Below are 18,283 nucleotides of genomic sequence, written 5' to 3' on the forward strand. Positions count from 1 at the left end.
TGAATAATGAACGAGTCCCCGTGGTTAAAAACCAAATAATAGAGGGGGGTCTGCGGGCAGGGTCCTCATGACCCTCATGAACCATCCTGCACTCTGTGCAGATGAAAATGTACTCTCAGTTCTCCCCATCTTCTCAGAAGGGATCACATCCTACATGTGTCCTGTGCCTTTTTCGGTGAACTGTTTCTGTCCTAGTTTGTAGGGCCCATTCCTGTGGTCTGTCCATACACCATGGCCTGTCAGTCCTCCCGTGCCTGGGTCCTACAGTGCCTTTGTAGCCTTTAAAACTTTATTTATTTATTTGGCTGCATCAGATCTTAATTGTGGCACATAGGCTTTGTTGCCCCACGACCTGTGGAATCTTAGTTCCCTGACCAGGGATCAAACCCCCGTCCCCTGCAGTGGAAGGTAGATTTTTAACCACTGGACCACCAGGGAAGTCCTTCCTAGGCTTTGTTTTGTTCTCCAGTGAGTGACACTGGCTGTTCACGGCCAGCACTTGGGTCCTGCTCTCTTGATCCATGGTGTGCACGGCCCAGTTAATCTGTCCTCTCCCAGGTCCCCGTGGGCTGTCTGCAGCCTTGCACTGCTGTGGACCAGGCTGTGTCACCTTCCCTGCTGCTCAGGGTTTCCATTGGTCCTTTGAGGCTGGGGATGGAGCAGGTCTGCCCCTTCTCAGCATCCTGCCTATGTTGACCTCTGACCTCTCTCCCACAGCAACTGACCAACCACATCCGGGAATCACTGCCGGCCCTGCGCAGCAAGCTGCAGAGCCAGCTGCTATCCCTGGAGAAGGAGGTGGAGGAGTACAAGAACTTCCGGCCCGATGACCCCACACGCAAGACCAAAGCTCTGCTGCAGTACGTGCCCCTCCCCCAGCCTGGCACTCCCCAAGCCTGGCACTCCCCCAGGAGGCTCAAGGGCCTCCTCCCAGCCACAGGCTCCCACCCATCTATCTGTTCAGCAAACCCTTCACCAGAGCCTCCTGTGTGCTGGGCCCTGTCCTGAGCACCAGGGTTGCTCCAGTGTGTGGGGCAGACACCCCACGTGCTCAGAAAGGGGAGGGGAGAGGGATGAAACAAGGTAAGTAAATAAGAACATGTGAATAATCTGTGAAATGGCAAAATGTCAAAGTGGGGAAGGGGCTGGAGAGTGCCAAGGTAGGCTTGGGGTGCTGTTTAAAATCAAGTGGTCAGTGAAGAGTCAGGCAGAGACCTGAAGAGGTGAGGAAGGGGCTGTGCAGTCCTGGGGGTGGGGGGCTGGCCAGTGCAAAGGCCCTGAGGCAGGATTGCATCCAGCGTGTTGGAGAAGGCCCATGTGGCTGGAGCGGAGTGAGTGAGGGGAGAGTAGGAAGAAAGGAGGCCCAGGACGGGACAGGGTAGGGCCTGCAGGGCCTCGTAGACCACGGGGAGGACTTAGTTTTTGCTCTGAGTATGGTGGGAGCCTGGAGTGTCTGAGCTCTGGTAGGACCTGGCCTGACTCAGGTGTTCACGGGCGCCCCCTGGAGGCTGCAGGGAGAACAGACATGGGGGGAGGGCACCCTGCCTTGTGCCAGCTACTCCTGCTTCTTCAGTTCAGTTCAGTCATTCAGTCATGTCGGACTCTTTGCGACCCTGTGGACTGCAGCACGCCAGGCCTCCCTGTCCATCACCAACTCCTGGAGTCTACTCGAACTCAGTGTCCATTGAGTTGGTGATGCCATCCAACCATCTCATCCTCTGTCATCCCCTTCTCCTCCTGCCCTCAATCTTTCCCAGCATCAGGGTCTTTTCAAACAAGTCAGCTCTTTGCACGAGGTGGCCAAAGTATTGGAGTTTCAGCTTCAGCATCAGTCCTTCCAATGAACACTCAGGACTGATCTCCTTTAGGATGGACTGGTTGGCTCTCCTTGCAGTCAAGGGACTCTTCAAGAGGCTTCTCCACCATCACAGACAGTTCCAAGAGCATCAGTTCTTCGGCACTCAGCTTTCTCTATAGTCCAACTCTCACATCCATACATGACCACTGGAAAAACCATAGCCTTGACTAGACGGACCTTTGTTGGCAAAGTAGTGTCTCTGCTTTTTAATATGCTGTCTTGGCTTGTCATAACTTTCCTTCCAAGGAGTAAGCGTCTTTTAATTTCATGGCTGCAGTCACCATCTGCAGTGACTTTGGAGCCCCCAAAAATAAAATCACCCACTGTTTTCATTGTTTCCCCATCTATTTGCCATGAAGTGATGGGACCGGATGACATGATCTTAGTTTTCTGAATATTGAGCTTTAAGCCAACTTTTTCACTCTCCACTTTCACTTTCATTGAGAGGCTTTTTAGTTCTTCACTTTCTGCCATAAAGGTGGTGCCATCTGCATATCTGAGATTATTGATATTTCTCCTGGCAATCTTGATTCCAGCTTGTGCTTCATCCAGTCCAGCATTTCTCAGGATGTACTCTGCATATAAGTTAAATAAGCAGGGTGACAATGTACAGCCTTAACGTATTCCTAGGACAGTGCAGAGGACTGGGGGAAAACAGTTAGAAATGTTAAAGACAACCATAACACTAATAAGTATCTTAGTTCCTTACCACTCACTTCATCACAGCCCTAATCAGCAATACTCTTGAGACACTTTTTAAGGGCTGGGCTGCATTCTAAAGGGCCAGGTGGTTTTACCACATTTCATGAATTACGTGTGCACTAAAAAATCTTCACTTCTCTGAAAGCAAATTTCAGGTGGATTACTATTCATTGGCAGCATGTTTCTTTTTTTGTCGGGTGTCCAGGCTAATAGTACATTTTGAGATTGATGCCTTTTCTGAGTTGATGAAATCTTGAAACTCCTTGAATACCCTTACAGTGACCCTACATGGAGGTACTGTTAGAATCAGCCCACTTTGGAGATGGAGATACTGAGGCTTAGAGGGCAAACCCACCTGTCCAAGGCCTCATAGCCCATCAGTGGTGGAGTCTGCAACTCCAGACTGGGAGGTGGTAGGAACTGGAGGAAGCCACCCGAATGGTGTGGAGGTGCTCCATTTATATATCACAGTTCTGCTGGATTAGGCCAAACCTCAGGGCAGAGGTTGCTGAACTGTGATCTCCCCTCTCCCACACCTCACTCTTGCAAAAGGGAGTGATAACTGCCCCTCGTGTCCCCAGTTCAATGAGTGAATGATCATAGTAGGCCTATGGAGGGGGCCTGGCATGTAGCAAGTGCTTGCCCTCGACAGCGCCTGGATTTTGTCTGTTTTTTTGACCCACACATACATTTTGTCCCCAAAAAAATAAAAGGAGGAAAGTAAGCCATGGCTTGACTTGGGATGTAGTTCCAGAGCCGTGTCAGTGCCTCTGCTTTGACGCTCAGGTTTTCTCTTTCCTCACAGGATGGTCCAGCAGTTTGGGGTGGACTTTGAGAAGAGGATTGAGGGCTCTGGAGACCAGGTGGACACACTGGAGCTCTCTGGGGGCGCCCGGATCAATCGCATCTTCCACGAGCGATTTCCCTTCGAGCTGGTGAAGGTAGCGCTACGCGGGCTGGGCCCTCTGCTCAACCTTGACCAACCTGCTCAGTTGACCTTGAACCTGGCTTCCTCCCAGGCCGCGAGGTCTTGAGCTCCCACCTGCAGACCCCATGGGCCTCCTTCTCTGAGCTTAGTGATTTCCAGCAGAGTCATATGAAAAGCTCCAACATTTTCCTTTGAATACATGCTCTTTGCAAAATACATAGAACATACAGGTAAATTCACCTGGGAAAATGTCCCCGTTGAAAGGGAAGAAGACTATGGAGCCAGCCTGGGCACCATAACATAACAGTTGTTATAAATAACATCCTTCATATGAAATCATACACACACATTGAGATGGGTGTCTTTGCAGAGACAGATGTGCAAGGATATTCATAAAATGTCAGCTCTGGGTGCTGGAATTAAGAGATTTTTCTTTTTGTTTTAATTGCTGGAAGTTGTACAGGTTTTATAGTGAGCACATACCATCTTTGTAAAAACCAGTCACGTTCTTTGCAGAAGAAGAACAAAAGCTGAAAGGAGAAACGAACAAATTATGCTTCTTTATATGCTTTTTTCACATAATTGCCATCATTCCAAATTAGTGTATACAGTTCATGCCCCGTCAATGGCAAAACACTATCTTCTTTTTTAACCAGTCTCCCATTTGGGGGTATTTAGGTGCATTGCACATTTTTTTTAACACTTATAGATTGTTTTGGGAATGTAGCTAATTGTTGATTCATTGCTCAAGATAAATTCCCAGAGCACTTAAAACTAATTGGTGGTAGTAGAAGTATGTTTTTAAAGGTTTTTAATTTGTCCTGCCACATAGCCCAGAAGAATGTGTGTATAAGTCGATTTTTCTTCGAACAGAGCAAGAGTGTTAGTTTCAGAGCATCCTTGCTTAAACTGAGTTTTAACGTTTTTAAACATTTTTGACCAATCAGATACCCTACGGTGTGACTACAAATGGTGCACAGGAGGTAACATTCCCCAGATACAGACCTGAATTGGCGGGGGTTCCCCAGGTACCTCCTTGCATGTGTTTGGTTTGTCTTTTCTCAGATGGAGTTCGATGAGAAAGACTTAAGACGGGAGATCAGCTACGCCATTAAAAATATCCACGGAGTCAGGCAAGTTCCACGGGGAGAGGCGCCATGTTCCCTCCATCTCCATGGTGCCACCCTAGAGCCAGTCAGTCCCCCTGAACCTCTGGGTACCCCAAATGTGAGGACTGAAGCGGGGGAGGGGGTTGCAGTAGCTGTAAGTCTCTCCCTCTGGGTCTCCAAGGGAACTCGAGGTGGATGTGCTTAGTTCTGTTTGTCTTTTGAAGGCCCCGGGGCTGCCTGCTGCCCAGGGTTCAGCATTGGTTCAAGGGCCCAATCACCAGCCAAGGCAGAAAGCTCACTGCACGTTTGCCCGGGGGCGGTGGGGATGCGGACGGAGTCAGAGCTGTGGCGCTGGGTCATAGGAACCCAGCATTTATTTGTCCCTGTCACGGGGGCCCTCTGAACCTCCTGGGTCCCCACCATTTTGCAATAAAAGTCACAGCTCCCTTGGTCCAGTCTCGCATGGCCATGGGGTCCTCAGATCGCCCTGGGTGGGGGGTTCCAGGTAGCAGATGCAGGCATCTGACCCCCTGACCTGCCATGACCTTGGCTGTCCCGGGAACCTGGCCCATGCCTGTGAGATTGCTGACCATGCTTTGTTTCTCTCCGACTTATCTCCCCTGCCCCTGGGTTCGGATGCTTTTAGGACCGGGCTCTTCACCCCGGACTTGGCATTCGAGGCCATTGTGAAAAAGCAGGTCGTCAAGCTGAAAGAGCCCTGTCTGAAATGTGTCGACCTGGTTATCCAGGAGCTAATCAATACAGTTAGGCAGTGTACCAGTAAGGTATTGGACCCTTGGCAGGGTGACTCCTGGCCTTGTGGAAACGGGGCTATGGGTGCTTGGTATCAGGCTCCCAGTGCTGCTCAGCCTTCGCCCCGCTGGTCTCCCCAACCCCCCACCCCCTTACCAGATTGCCTCAGTTTCCAAGAATGTGGCCTCTTCCCAGAGGCTGGGGCGGGAGTGTTTTGGCCTGGGTGCAGCCCGGGGAGGCCAGGCCTCCAGTCTCCACAGACTGGTGGGCAGGGCTCCCTGGGACCCTGATACCAAGCTTAGCATGTGTCTGATGGGGGTTCCGTTGGGCTGTCGCTTTGCTGTCTTCTGGGGAGCAGAGAGGGACCTCGAGTCACCTGCTGGAGGCCAGGCTTCCTGAACCTCCCTGCCCCTCACTCCTTCTTGACAAGTGCCTGGTGCCCTCAGGCTTTCCTAGAGCCAGCCAAGAAAGGCCCGAACACCACCCACATAACGAGCGCCAAGGCTTGGGCTTGGTCCCTTATAGCTTCTACAGCTTCCCCACCCCTCCCCAGGAGCGGGGCTGTTCCCCCAGGTCTCCAGTCCTCAGATCCCCTAAGTCACCTGCACTTGTGTGCTAGTGTTCACGGGCCGCTGCCCCTACTCGAACAGGACACATTGGCGCCCCCGCCGGCCTGGTTCCCTAGGCCGCACTCTTTGGCCAGACAGCTGAAGCGCTTCCTGGTGGGTGGTTTGTGCTTGCACGTCCACCATGGCCGAGGAGCTCTGGGTCGGCCTTCCATGGCAGGAGTTTCTGTTTGATTCTTCTGTTCTCAGTCTGGAAAAGCCCACATTTGCTTCCTAAGCTTCTTCGATTGAAACAGGGAGGGGAAAGAAACCCCAACAGTTCGGAGATGTTCACACATACAAAAATTCAAGGCCTCCACACCCTCTTAGCTGTTCGGATGTTGGCTCTGACCCGTACCACTTTTATATAATCAAACCCTGCCCACCCCTCGGACCCAGGACGCCTCCTGATCCGAAGCAGCTTCTGGGGCAAATGCGGGCACAGGCTCCTCCGTGCATGTCACTAACCAGCTGACTCTTGTTTCTTCTCTCTCTGTCTCCCGTCCTGCGTGTGTGGCCTGCACTGCCCCCGGGTGTCTTTCTACCTCGTCCCACCCTCCGCATGACCCAGGACGGGGCTCTTCACCCCCGACATGGCCTTTGAAGCCATTGTGAAAAAACAGATTGTAAAACTCAAAGAGCCGAGTTTGAAGTGTGTTGACCTCGTGGTCTCAGAACTGGCCACGGTCATTAAAAAGTGTGCCGAGAAGGTAACAGGAGGTTTCGTTTTTCTCACCTACGCATCTGTTCCCCATCTTCTCCTTCCCATCATTGAGTGTTCACCCAAGCAGCTAGGAAACTCTGCCTCGGCAGGAACCCTCTTCCAGCGGCTGCTTGGTGACATCTCGGCTTTGCCTCGGCTGACCCAAGGGGGTAGTCCAAGCACACGTGGGGTCCACCTTTGCAATTTGGGCCTCCAGCGGGCTGGAAGGCCTTCGATGTTGCCAGATGCGCTTACTCACCCGCAGCAGGGATCAGAGTCTGTGCCCAACGCTGGACTGCTTTGAGAAGGGGGGTTTTCAAACCAACACTGAGGCAGTAAAACACTTTGCTGGTGTGCTGATCTGCATATTCTTATATCACCAGCATTGAAGAAATTTTCAGAATTCCTTGGTGGCGCAGTGGTTAGGACTGAGATTCTACTGCAGGGGACTCGTGTTTGATTCCTGATTGGGAAACTAAAATCCTACAAGCTATGTGGTGTGACCAAAAAACAAAAATTTGTTTTCCTCCAACTCATGGACTTTGCGCAAACTGTGAAAGGTGGGCTTCTGTGCATTGGTTTGGTTGCCACTGCAAAGGCCAGGGCAGTGGGGGTGTCGGAGGACTGGATCCTTAAGGCAAGATGCTTGGGCATGGTTTTCTGCCAAGGGAGTGCCTCTGAGGTAGATGGCCCAGATGCTGCCCCTCGCCCTGGTGACCCAGGGGCTTTGATTCCACTGTGTCCTTGCTCTCACCCAGCACTCCGAGGCAGGTGGATGGCTGTCACTCGCTTTCTCTGCCACTTGCCACCTCAGAACCGCATTCTCTGAAAAGCATCTCTGCGTGTGCGTGGGCATCCACTCAGGCTCTCTGGCCCACCGTCCCCCCACCGCCCCTTCTTGTCTCATAGCTGCAGCAGCTCTGAGATAGGAGCAGGGTGGGGTCTCGGTGGGTCTGCCCCATGTCAGCCCCTCAGCCATGCTCTCCATTTGGCTCACATCATGTGCCCATCCCCCGCCCGCGAGGACCCCGCCAACGTCACCACTCTGCTTTCCCCCAGCTCAGCTCCTACCCGCGGTTGCGAGAGGAAACGGAACGCATCGTCACCACTTACATCCGGGAACGGGAGGGGAGGACCAAGGACCAGGTACTGGCTCTTGTGTGATATAGTTGTAACTTATGTGCAGCACATCTTGGTCGTGCAATTACCTGAGTTTTGACAAATGTGTACAACAAGGTGGTCCGCCCTGGTGACTCAGTGGTAAAGAACTCACCTGGCAGTGCAGGAGACATGGGTTTGATCCCTGGGTCGGGAAGATCCACTGAAGAAGGAAATGGCAACCCACTAGAGTATACTTGTCTGAGAAATCCCATGGGCAGAGGAGCCTGCCAGACTATGGGGCTGCAGAGTCAGACACAACTGATCAACTAAAAGCAACATAGAGCAAGGTCACCCCCACTTCCCTCCATGCCCAGAATGGCTCTGCCGCCGCCCCTGAATTCCCGTCGTTGAGCCCCGTGGTCAGTGCCTCCCCACGCCTCAGGCCCTGGCGACCACCCGGCTGCTGCTCCTCTGCTTGCCTTTTCCAGGATGCCATGTGCACAGGCTCCTGCTGGCGTAGCCTCTTGATTCCGTCTCCCCTCACCCGGCACCAGGCTCTCGAGATTCAGCCCTGGTGTTTGCAGTGCTGCCAGCGTCTCCTTGGACAGCCATGGCAGGGGTGGACCACAGCCTGCTGGCCAGCGTTCACCCAGCGGAACACCTTTGGTGCTCTGTTTTCACGTTGTCTTGCGAAGACCATGCAAGCACACCTGAAGGGAGAGAGTAGGCCATGCCCACCACCACAGTCCAAGGCTCACCTGTCACCTGCTCAGCCCGGGCTGTCAGTCTGCCTTCACGTGGCCCAACGTCTGATCTGGGTCATTTCCCCCACCCGCCACCTCTTCCCAGTCTGCCTTTATCTCTTTCTCTCTCTCTCTCTCTCTCTTTTTTTTTAGGATTTGCCACATTTTAAAAAATTGAACTGTCATTGATTTACAACATTCTGTCAATCTCTGCTGTACAGCAAAGTGACTCAGTTATACATATATATACATCATTTGGCTCCAATGGTTAAGAACCTGTCTGCAGTGCAGGAAACTTGGGTTCCATCCCTGGGTTGGGAAGATCCCCTGAAGTAGGAAGTGGCAACCCACTCCAGTATTCTTGTCTGGAGAATCCCATGGACAGAGGAGGCTGGCAGGGGCTACAGTCCATGGGGTCCCAAAGAGTCAGACACAAGTGAGTGTCCTAACACTTTCACTTTCATGCATTCTTTTATGTATATATGTTTACTCACACACACACATATATTCTTTTCCATGATGGTTTATCCCAGGAGTTTCGCAGCTGTTTATTCAAACTGGAAGCGAAATAAACCCACTTGTTCTATCTGGCTGTGGGAGCACCTTATTGAGAATGGTCCCTCTCCCCTTGACATTGGTGGAGAAGAAACTAGCTCATTTGTCCCCAAAATCCGTGTGCCTGGCCTGCTCTATCCCTGAGGGTTCAGAAGCACAGCAGAGTGACAGAAAGGGCCGGGACTGTTTGAGGGCTGGTACCTTATCTGAGATGACATCTGGCTGGCTGGTGTGTGTCTGTGTGTTTCATGTTAATGTCCTTACCTGACCTAATTACCATTGCTGTTTGTTTTTAATTTTAAAGAAGTGTAGTTGATTTACAATGTTGTGGTGATTTCTACCAAGCAGCAAAATGATTCAGTTATACATATAGGTCATTTTCCATATTCTTTCCCATGACAGTTTATCACAGGATTTTGACTATAGTTCCCTCCTTTGCTGTTTTAATGAGGCACTTAAGCCAAAACAGTGAAAGTGTTAGTTGCTCAGCCGTGTCTGACCCTTTGGGACCCCATGGGCTGCAGCCCACCAGGCTCCTCTGTCCGTGGAATTCTCCAGACAAGAATCCTGGAGTGGGTCGCCACTCCCTTCTCCGGGAGATCTTCCCAACCGGCGCTACTCTAAATGTGACGACATATTGTGACTCGTTTAAACCTTTGCCATGGGGCCTTACTGCCTTGCTCCACGCCTCAGAGGCCGCCCTTATGACCACCACAATGCTCTGTTGGCCCAGTCTTTCTCGAGTGGGAGGCCTTGGGGTCTGGAAGCATCCATACCCCCTTTTCCATGCCAATGGTCCCCAGGCTATGGGAAGGGGGTGGTTGCCCTGCCTGGAAATGGTGCAGTTCCAGCTCCCCCTGCTGGTGGGTGTGGGGATTGCTCTGACAGCAGCTCCTCTCTGGCTTGGCTCTGTACTCACAGCAACCTCCCTCAACTTTTCCCCCAGATTCTTCTTCTGATTGACATTGAGCAGTCCTACATCAACACCAACCATGAGGACTTCATTGGATTTGCCAAGTATGTATTTTTCAAGACATCAGCTGGTGGGGCGGCACCAGTGTCCCCCATCAGAGTCAGGCCCTGAGAGAGGCAGTTGAACGGGATTCCCCCAGTGGGCCGAGGCCCGAGGGTCTCTGTCAGGGGTCCCTGGGTGAAGCGAGGGGCCACTGGAGAACATCTTAGGCTAACAGCAACCTGCAGTCTTGTCCCCAGTGCGCCTCTGGTGGAACACCCCTGTTGTTAGTTGAAGGAGGACAGGACAGCCCTACGACCAGACCCTTCAGAAAAGGGCAAGACTAACCAGTGTTCAGTGCTTCCCTTTCTGCAGGAGTGCTTCCCTTTCTGCAGGACTTCTCAGAGCCTTTTATCAACTCGCATGCAGCTTTCCCAGGCTCCCCCATACTCACTGGGTCCTTTTCCTTAGCATCTCAGGCTCAGGGCTCCAGAGGCTGCCTTTTAGGAAATGCTGCCAGGATTTGCATGGCTTCTGTTCACATGCTGTAGATTGAAAACCAGAACCTTCCAGGGCACCCAGACAAGGGCCCAGAGCAGGGAGCTCTGATTTCTGCAGAATGGAAGACTAAATGCTGGTGGCCTCTGGGCCCTTGCCTCAGCAAGCTTGTGTGTCACACAGGTTGTTCTGATGGCTCACAAAAGTCTTCTTTCCAGAGCCTAGTAGATTAACAGGTGGCTGGTAGCCAGCCTCCTGTATTTGTTTAGCAAATATTGCTGGTGTACTTTCTCTATGCTAGGCCCTGTGCTACAACAGAGAACAAGCATAGACCAGGTCCCCACCCTTAATGGAAGGTCCTGTGGCAGAGATAGACGTGCACCCAGACAGTTAAGATATGGTGTGGTCAGGCCAGGGTGGGAGCTGGGCATGGCCCATGGGAGTCCAGAGGGTAGCCTTGTGGCCTGGCCTTAGAGATACAGGGGGGCTTCTTAGGGAGTCAGGCCCTGCAGAGCCCAGACTTAGGCTAGCAGGCTGGGTAAGAGGGTCTTCCGTCCAGGTGTCTGCTGGGTAGGCATTTATCAGTGCACTCAGCTGTTGTCTTGTGGGCACGTGGTCGGTGAGTGGAGTGAATGAATGAATGAGTGGATGAGTGAACTGGGGGTATTATCAGAAGGTGGTCCCCCAGCCCATATGAGCCGAGGGTCTCCTGCTGCGCTGTCCCTGCTGGGGGAGAACTGGGGGCCCTGGCCGGGAGCTGCCCCTCAGGCTGGACTGAAAATGCCGGTCCCCCTCTTCGGGTTGCTGCTGTTCTCCTCACCTTGATGTCTCTGCTTCTCACACTTCATCCACAGTTCCTTCTCACAATCTCTCGTGTTTTTCCTTTGACCACTTCACTCTTTCCTCTGGATTCCTGGGCCTTCCCACTTCCCCCAGCTGTTACTATACTGAGCAGCTGGTGACCGGGTGGGTATTGCCTGCTGTGTGCCTTTTCCCTGGTGTGTGAACGGGGGCCAACCTGGCTGGGGGCGGGGCCCAGGGTGCCAGGCTCCTCCCGGCCCAGGCCCCAGCCCTGGGTGGGACGTCTCAGGGGCTCCCGGAATAGCCATGGAGCATTGTGCAGGGCCTTTGGACTAGGACATGGGCCTTGCCCTTTCAGAGTCCACAGGCCAGGAGCACGCTGTTAAGCTGGTTCTCATAGGAAGATGAGATGTGGAAAGGAGGGCAAGAGGAGGGGCTGTGGGAGAGGAGACCTTTCCAAAGAAGTCATGACAGCCAGGTGATGGGGATGGAGGGGGCCAGAGAGCAGTAAAGATAGGGAAGGATGCCTGAGAAGTGTAAGCACGGGGAGGCCAAGGCCTCATTGCCAGAGGGGCCTGCAGGCCAAGGGGAAGACTTTGGACTTTCCCTGTGACACTCCTGTGCATGCATGCGTGCATGCACACGCACTGAGGCAGTAGCAAATCTCTGATCGGGTGAAGGCAATTGAAAAAGGCAGCCAAGGGGGCTGCCAGGCATGGGTGAGACCCAGGAAGCCCTCAGGAAGTAGCATATCTGGGACCTCAGCATCACGCAGACACTGAATGGCTTAGTTTTGTGTCTTCAGACACCATTGATCAACCTTCCTGTGCTTAGAAGTTCTGGGGTGCTTTCTCAATGTCCTCTAAACACTTAAAATAGGGCCCAGAGAAAAAGTCATTATACTAGTAGTAAATATATTGAGCCATAGTCTGATCTCCTAGGCTGGGCAGCTCTGTGCTGGAGCTGTTCAGGACCTGGTGCTGGGTCAGGGATAGGAGGAGAAAGCAGGAAGAAGCCTCAAGTTTGACCCCCAAACACTGAAAGTATTTTGAAGCCAGCATGGCTACCTCCCAGCCACCTGGGAATCCAGCCTCCCATAGCCCCTCTTGGAGGCTCCAGGACCCAGTGACTTTTAGAAATAGCTGGCACTCTCAAGAGTGGCTAAGATCAGGGCTGAGAAGTCATGGTTTAACTCGCTACATGTTCTTGTTCATTCCACAAGCCTGCACTCTTTCCTTGGGCAGCCTTTTATATACAGGGGGTTTCTTTCTGCCTCTGCCCAGAGCTTGTCCATTGGCTTCCTTTAGGGAGAGAACCCTACCGGGGCCACAGGACCTTTTGCCCCTTGTCTCTCTCGCTCCTCATCCCTCTGGGCGTCCCGCCGCATAAACCCTCTCTGTTTTTTCGGTTTCAGCGCCCAGCAGAGGAGCACACAGCTGAATAAGAAGAGAGCCGTCCCCAACCAGGTAGCCTACCCTGCTGTGGCCTGCAGCTCCTCCCTTGAGGGCGGGAGGGCACTCAAGGACCACCAAGCCCAGTGATGGCGCCTGGCTCAGAGCCTGTCCCGCCAGAACCCCCCACCCCACCCCACTCCCAGCCTCTCACGTCCACTTAGGTTTTGACAGTTTGGGAAATGGATCTTTGAGTGCAGCTCTGGCAGGGTCTGGGGCCAAACTGCTCACATGCAGAAGGCCCTATCTGCCATCCAAGGCCATGGCTAGAACTTGACACTAAGGAGAGAGGCCACCCAGTCCCCCTGGTGTCTGTAGGAAAATTGGGTTCCTGCCCCAGCCCCAGAGACTCGGAGGCTGTGGAAGAGGGCCAGGAGTGGGCAGGGAGGCTGGTTGTGATCAGCAGTTTGGGAGCACCTGGAGGTGCTTTCAGCCTCACATCTGGGGAAACCCAGAACTGTTTGAGGGATTCTCTGCCTTGATGTCATACTCTAACCAGAGGCCTTGTGAAATAAAGGATAGCTTTATATATGCCAGTATTAAGTGGCCTCTCCTTTTTTTCCCCCTGCTTAAGAAAACACATCATCTTTGCAAAAATTTCTGCCAGTGTCCCCTGCCTTCTCCACACCGGGTGGGGGTGGGGGTGGGGGTGCTGCTGTTCATCACGCACGATGACAGAGCCCCCTGGAAAGAAGGGATGTAACCACTGCATGATTTTTTTTGCGCTTGCCGTAAGTAATTCATATGTTGTTGCTTTTTCGTTTCGGGAGATGATAATGAATTAAATATTAACACCATGAATATAATTAATAGCATGTAATTTTTTTTTCTTTTGCTGTTTTCTCTCCCCTTGCTCTTCTCTCTCCTCGTTTTTGTGCTTTTCCTGCTTTTTCTCCATCCCCTCACGTCCCTTACGTCTCTTTTCTTCCGCCTGCTCTTCTTTGATTTACCCACAACCCTAACTTTGCATTTTCAAAGGGGGAGATCTTGGTAAGTACTCACTTAGTGTGGTAGCAAACGTTAGAGAACTTGGTGGTGGTGGAGATGCTGCCATCCTATAATATTCCGCCCCCCTCCCCCCCAAAAAAAATAACAGAACCACTAAAAATCCAGCTAACCTAAAAAAAAAAAAAAATCCCCTGCCATGGCCACTGCATGCCAGACTGTTGCCCTGGGCGTGAGCTGACTCACACAGACACTAACCTGCCCACTGCCTGCCTCCAGCACCCACCCCTCCAGCCCGTTCTGGACACATTTTCCTCATTTCCTGTAGGTCAGGGATGGCAAATACTCAGCTAACACCCCAGGCCTTCCTCCCATCACACCTCTGGCCAGGGAAAATTTTGTTCAAGCCCTGCTAGAAAGCTTGTCCTTGCCACTGCCACTGCTCTGTTTGCAGACAACACCATGCAGAAATGTCCCCCGCCTGCACTCAAGGCAGACATTACTAACCAATCCAGCACTCTTTCCCTCCTGCCTCTCCCCCTAATGTGCCCCTGGCAGACATCACTAATCAATCCTGGCTTTTTTTTTTTTTTTTTTGCGAAGTATGTGACAGATATGATGAACTAGTTAAGGAATTTTTTCTTTCCCATGTGATAGCTTTGCACATGACACCCCTCCCATCCCCATGACAGACATGGCTAATTGGTTGGGGGACTCTCTCCTGGATGCTGCCAATCTCTTCCCGCCTCCATAGCAGATATGATGACTGATTAGGCTGTTCCTCTTGCCCCGTCTCTTTGCTGATGGTAGACATCACTAATTGATCCTAGTATCCTTTCCCCCTGTGCCCAGAGTGCCACCCATGGATTGGTGAATAGTATTTGCCATCCCTGTTTTAGGTATCACCTCCTGTCTGTGTGTGGCCCAGCCCAGACCAGCAGTGAGCAAGCACTGCTCACATCTGAGAGCTGAGCTCTTTTCAAGGTGCCCGCCCTTTGGGGAGCTCTCCACCCTGGAGATCATGGCTTGGGCCAATGGCCCTCACTGAGCCTTCCTTTTCCCGGCTACTCTCCCACCACACTAAGCAGGCCTACAGCCGCCCCGCTGGTGATCCCAGGGCCTTTCAAGTAGCTGAGCTGACCCTGTACCAGGGTCTGGAAGATCCAGAAAGACCCCAAAGCTTGGCATGGTTGGCACGGCCACAGGAGGAATGGATCATCCTTGGACCCTTGGTTCCTGCTTTCCCTGTGTGTCACAACCCCGCCTCCCCAGTCCCCTTTGAACTTGAATGATTTCCTTCCTCCAGACAGACCAGGGCTATGTTTCTCTCCACACCCACACCCTGAGGTTTAGTCATTCTTTTCCCACTAGATTCCACACCCCCAGCCATGAAGCCCAGCTCTGCCCTGTGCATGGCTGTGGCACCTGGATCTCCCAGCCACAATTCTCATCCCTGCCCAGACCTCTCACCCGGGAGGAGATGGGCTCTGCTGCCCCGCTTGCCTGCTGCCCATGCCACCCCTGGCAGCCTTTCCTTCTGCCCCCAGCATGCCTGTGCCCTGGAGCATGGGAAGCCTGCCTGCCTCTCTGTCTCCCCTCCTTTTCCTGAGCCCAGTCCCTTCAGCACAAATTGCTTGGATGAGAAGGCCTGATTGCCCCTTCTTGCTCTAGACTCAGCACCTGTGTCTGCCACCAGCAGCTTGCTCCTCCCCAGGGGGGAGATTTTTGTCTCTGAGTCCTCTTGGGCTCCTGCACAAGCAGTTCTCAGGGTGGCTCAAGGGCAAAGGGACTTGGGGGCGCTTCTCCAGACCCTGAGGCTCAGATATGCCATTCCCAACATGGCCACAGCCCTTGCCACATGCCCCAGAGCCAGTCAGGGGCCCCATCTGCCGGCTCTGACCTCAGCTGACCGAGGGTGGAGGCAGGCAAGCCAGGCCACAGAGGGGGAGGGGGAGGGGCCCATCTGCCCTTGTGGGGACAAGGCTGGGCCTGGGAGTGCAAGGGCCTCGCCAGGTGAGGGTATCTCCTCTGGGGAGCACCCAGCAAGCATGGCCTCTGCCCCTGTCTCCTCCCCACCTATCAGTCAATGGGTGAAGTTTAGAAGCACCCCCTCTGGGCCTGGGCTAAGACAAGACAGGCCTTACACTCCCCCTGGGGAGAGAGGGTTGTCGTGGACAGACGCCTACGCAGCTCCGGAGCTGGGCGTGGTTGCCAGGTGCAGGGGTTCCTTCCTGGGTCCTATATGGGATGGCCTTGGGCCTGAGTCTGGAGACCTGCTGTCCCACTTTGTCTGGGACTGAGGGCACCCCCGGGACTGTTAGTGCTCAGCCTACGGGCCTCCTGGGCAAACCAGGGTGAGTCAGTCACCTTGTTGGGGCTGACAGTCTCTGCCTGCTCCCTGGCAGCCACAAGACTCCCAAGTGCTGACTCGTGATCCTAGGGAGAGAATAGTCTATATCCTGGGCCTTAGCAGGGGCTGCCAGGTGGTGTCTCATGGGTCACAGCCTAGGCAGGGACATCTCTGCGGTGCAGAGGTCCCTGGGTGCTCTGTGGCCACCTCTGCCTTCATGGTCCCTGAGGCTCAGAGCTCACTTCCAGGTGGCCCTGTGACAATGTGGTGGGCCTGGGGACAGGGCAGAGTAGACAGGATGAAGGCCTTCTCGAGATCCATCCGCAGGGGAGGCATGGGAGCCTCACCCCACCCTAGGGGGCACAGTGCTCTCTCTTCCCAGCCAGGCCCAGCCACTCGCAGCCCACCTCCTGCAGCTTAGCCGTCTATTGTTGCCTTGGCCTCAGGCATCCCCACCCACCCCTGCCCATGCTTCCTACTGCCGCAGGGTCCCCAGTCCAGAGTGGTGGGGGGCTCCAGCCCACAAGCGCCTCCATGGCCCAGAGAACATGAGAGTGTGCCCCACACACACACCAGGCTAGCCGCCTGCCTTTAGCTGTCAGGTGAGTCCCTCACACAGGCCTGGGTTCTGCCCCATGCTCAGATGACAGCTGCAGCCAGAGGGGAGCCCTATCGGGTTCTTCCAGCCCAGGACCTGCATGTCCCAGTCAAAGAAAAGTGGGACCACATAACTTGAAGCAGAGTGTGGGGCATGATCCCTGGCAGGTCCCCTGGGCTCAAGCCCTCTGGGTGGAGGCATTCCTTCATCCTGGTGTTCTGGAAAGAGCCTGTGGGGAGGGGAGCCCTGGGGCAGGGCCTAGCCTGACTTCCTGGTCAGAGCAGGACTCTGTGCCCACTGAGTGCCTGGGTGAGCCGGGCAGTGGCGACCAGCCTCTGCCAGTTGGCCCCTGAAAGGAAAGAACGGTTCCATTGCTCAGCAGTCCCTACAGCTCTCCATCAACGGCTGCCTTCCAGGGGGCGCGAGGGGCAGGGCCCAGGGGGTCCCTAGTACCCGTGTCTCCCCAAGGCAAGGCTGATTCCTTCAGTGTCACATCTACACGTGACACGCCCACCCATAAGCCTGGGATCCCCCTCCCCTAGGCCCCTTCTAGCTGGGCGTACCTCTTGCCACCTGTGCCAGTTTAATCTAACCCCAAGGGCAGAGGGGCTCCCCAGGGACCCAGCTTCCCAGCAGCCCAGGGCCTGTGAGTCAGTCCACGTCTGTCCATCGAGGGCCCCACCGTGGTTTCCAGTGGGTAGCGCTTGGGGCAAGGCGGAATGGAGTTGGGTCGCCTGGCTCTGGGCTGGAGGTTTCTCTGCCGTGGTAGCCTGGTTTTTCTGCCTTGCTGGGGGCGGGGGCAGGCCGGGCTGGGTGGTGGCCGTGGTCCCCCTGCTGAGCTTGGCTGGCCCTCCATCCTCCCCAGGTGATCCGCAGGGGCTGGCTAACCATCAACAATATCAGCCTGATGAAGGGCGGCTCCAAGGAGTACTGGTTCGTGCTGACGGCCGAGTCACTGTCCTGGTACAAGGATGAGGAGGTGAGTGGCTGGCTGGGTGGGGCGGTCAATGGGTGATCTCCACACCTCCTGCCTCCGGGTGGCACTCTCTCAACTTACAGTGGATTTGGAAAAGGCGGCTTGAGTGCCCCTGTGATTAGGATGGTATCGGCCAGGTCTGGAGGGTGTGCAAAAGGCTCTGTGCCTCCTATCCCAGCCCCTCACAACCCACTGTGGGGTCAGGCCTGATGGGGGCTGGGCTCCCTGAGGAAAAAAGGGACATGGGGGAGGGGGAGCCAGCTACAGGCTCCAAACTGATCCCACCCTCCCAACAGTACGGCAAGGGAGGCTCTCAGAAGGGGCACAGACTCGGGCCAGGGACTCAGATTCACAACCAGGCCCTTAGCTCCTCTGGGCCTCAGTTTTCCCATCTGTGAAGTGGGGCAGGATGGTCCTTGCATCTGTGAGGTGCTCGGTCCCATGTCTGTCTTGAGATTATTCTCAGAAGGATGAGGGAGGCCTCTGGGAACAGCAACAGGACTAATAAGCACCAGGAGCGGGTCGCACAGTGCCTGGGAGCCTATGGACAGGGCTGTGAGTGAGTGCAGCCCTGATGACGCAGACTCCGTGGCCTGGGCCACCATGTTTCTCTCCTGTCCCTGGAGAGGCGCAGAGGCTCTCCTTGTTGTCAAGG

General features: G+C 54.1%; 1 protein-coding gene across 27 annotated transcripts in view; it reads left to right on the forward strand.

The window, feature by feature from the left end:
• The window catches only part of DNM2 (dynamin 2), an 89,866-nt gene that overhangs the window by 54,222 nt on the left and 17,361 nt on the right, over window positions 1-18,283 (forward strand). For 5 of the 27 annotated variants that reach the window (XM_086409350.1, XM_086409342.1, XM_086409330.1 and 2 more), the window contains 9 exons: window positions 718-860; window positions 3,366-3,501; window positions 4,554-4,621; window positions 6,527-6,665; window positions 7,718-7,804; window positions 10,004-10,074; window positions 12,723-12,774; window positions 13,738-13,749; window positions 17,518-17,631. In XM_086409350.1, coding sequence (XP_086265476.1) covers window positions 718-860; window positions 3,366-3,501; window positions 4,554-4,621; window positions 6,527-6,665; window positions 7,718-7,804; window positions 10,004-10,074; window positions 12,723-12,774; window positions 13,738-13,749; window positions 17,518-17,631 — 822 coding nt within the window. Of the gene's footprint in view, window positions 1-717; window positions 861-3,365; window positions 3,502-4,553; window positions 4,622-5,243; window positions 5,383-6,526; window positions 6,666-7,717; window positions 7,805-10,003; window positions 10,075-11,443; window positions 11,474-12,722; window positions 12,775-13,737; window positions 13,750-17,517; window positions 17,632-18,283 lie in introns of all 27 variants that reach the window. The other 22 variants (XM_086409343.1, XM_086409349.1, XM_086409334.1 and 19 more) reach the window with 7 other exon arrangements.

The sequence above is a fragment of the Bos grunniens genome, chromosome 7, assembly GCF_055505025.1.
Source record: "Bos grunniens cultivar Pamir isolate PY7600 chromosome 7, Bosgru_T2T1.0, whole genome shotgun sequence".
In the NCBI taxonomy this organism is placed as follows: domain Eukaryota; kingdom Metazoa; phylum Chordata; class Mammalia; order Artiodactyla; family Bovidae; genus Bos; species Bos grunniens.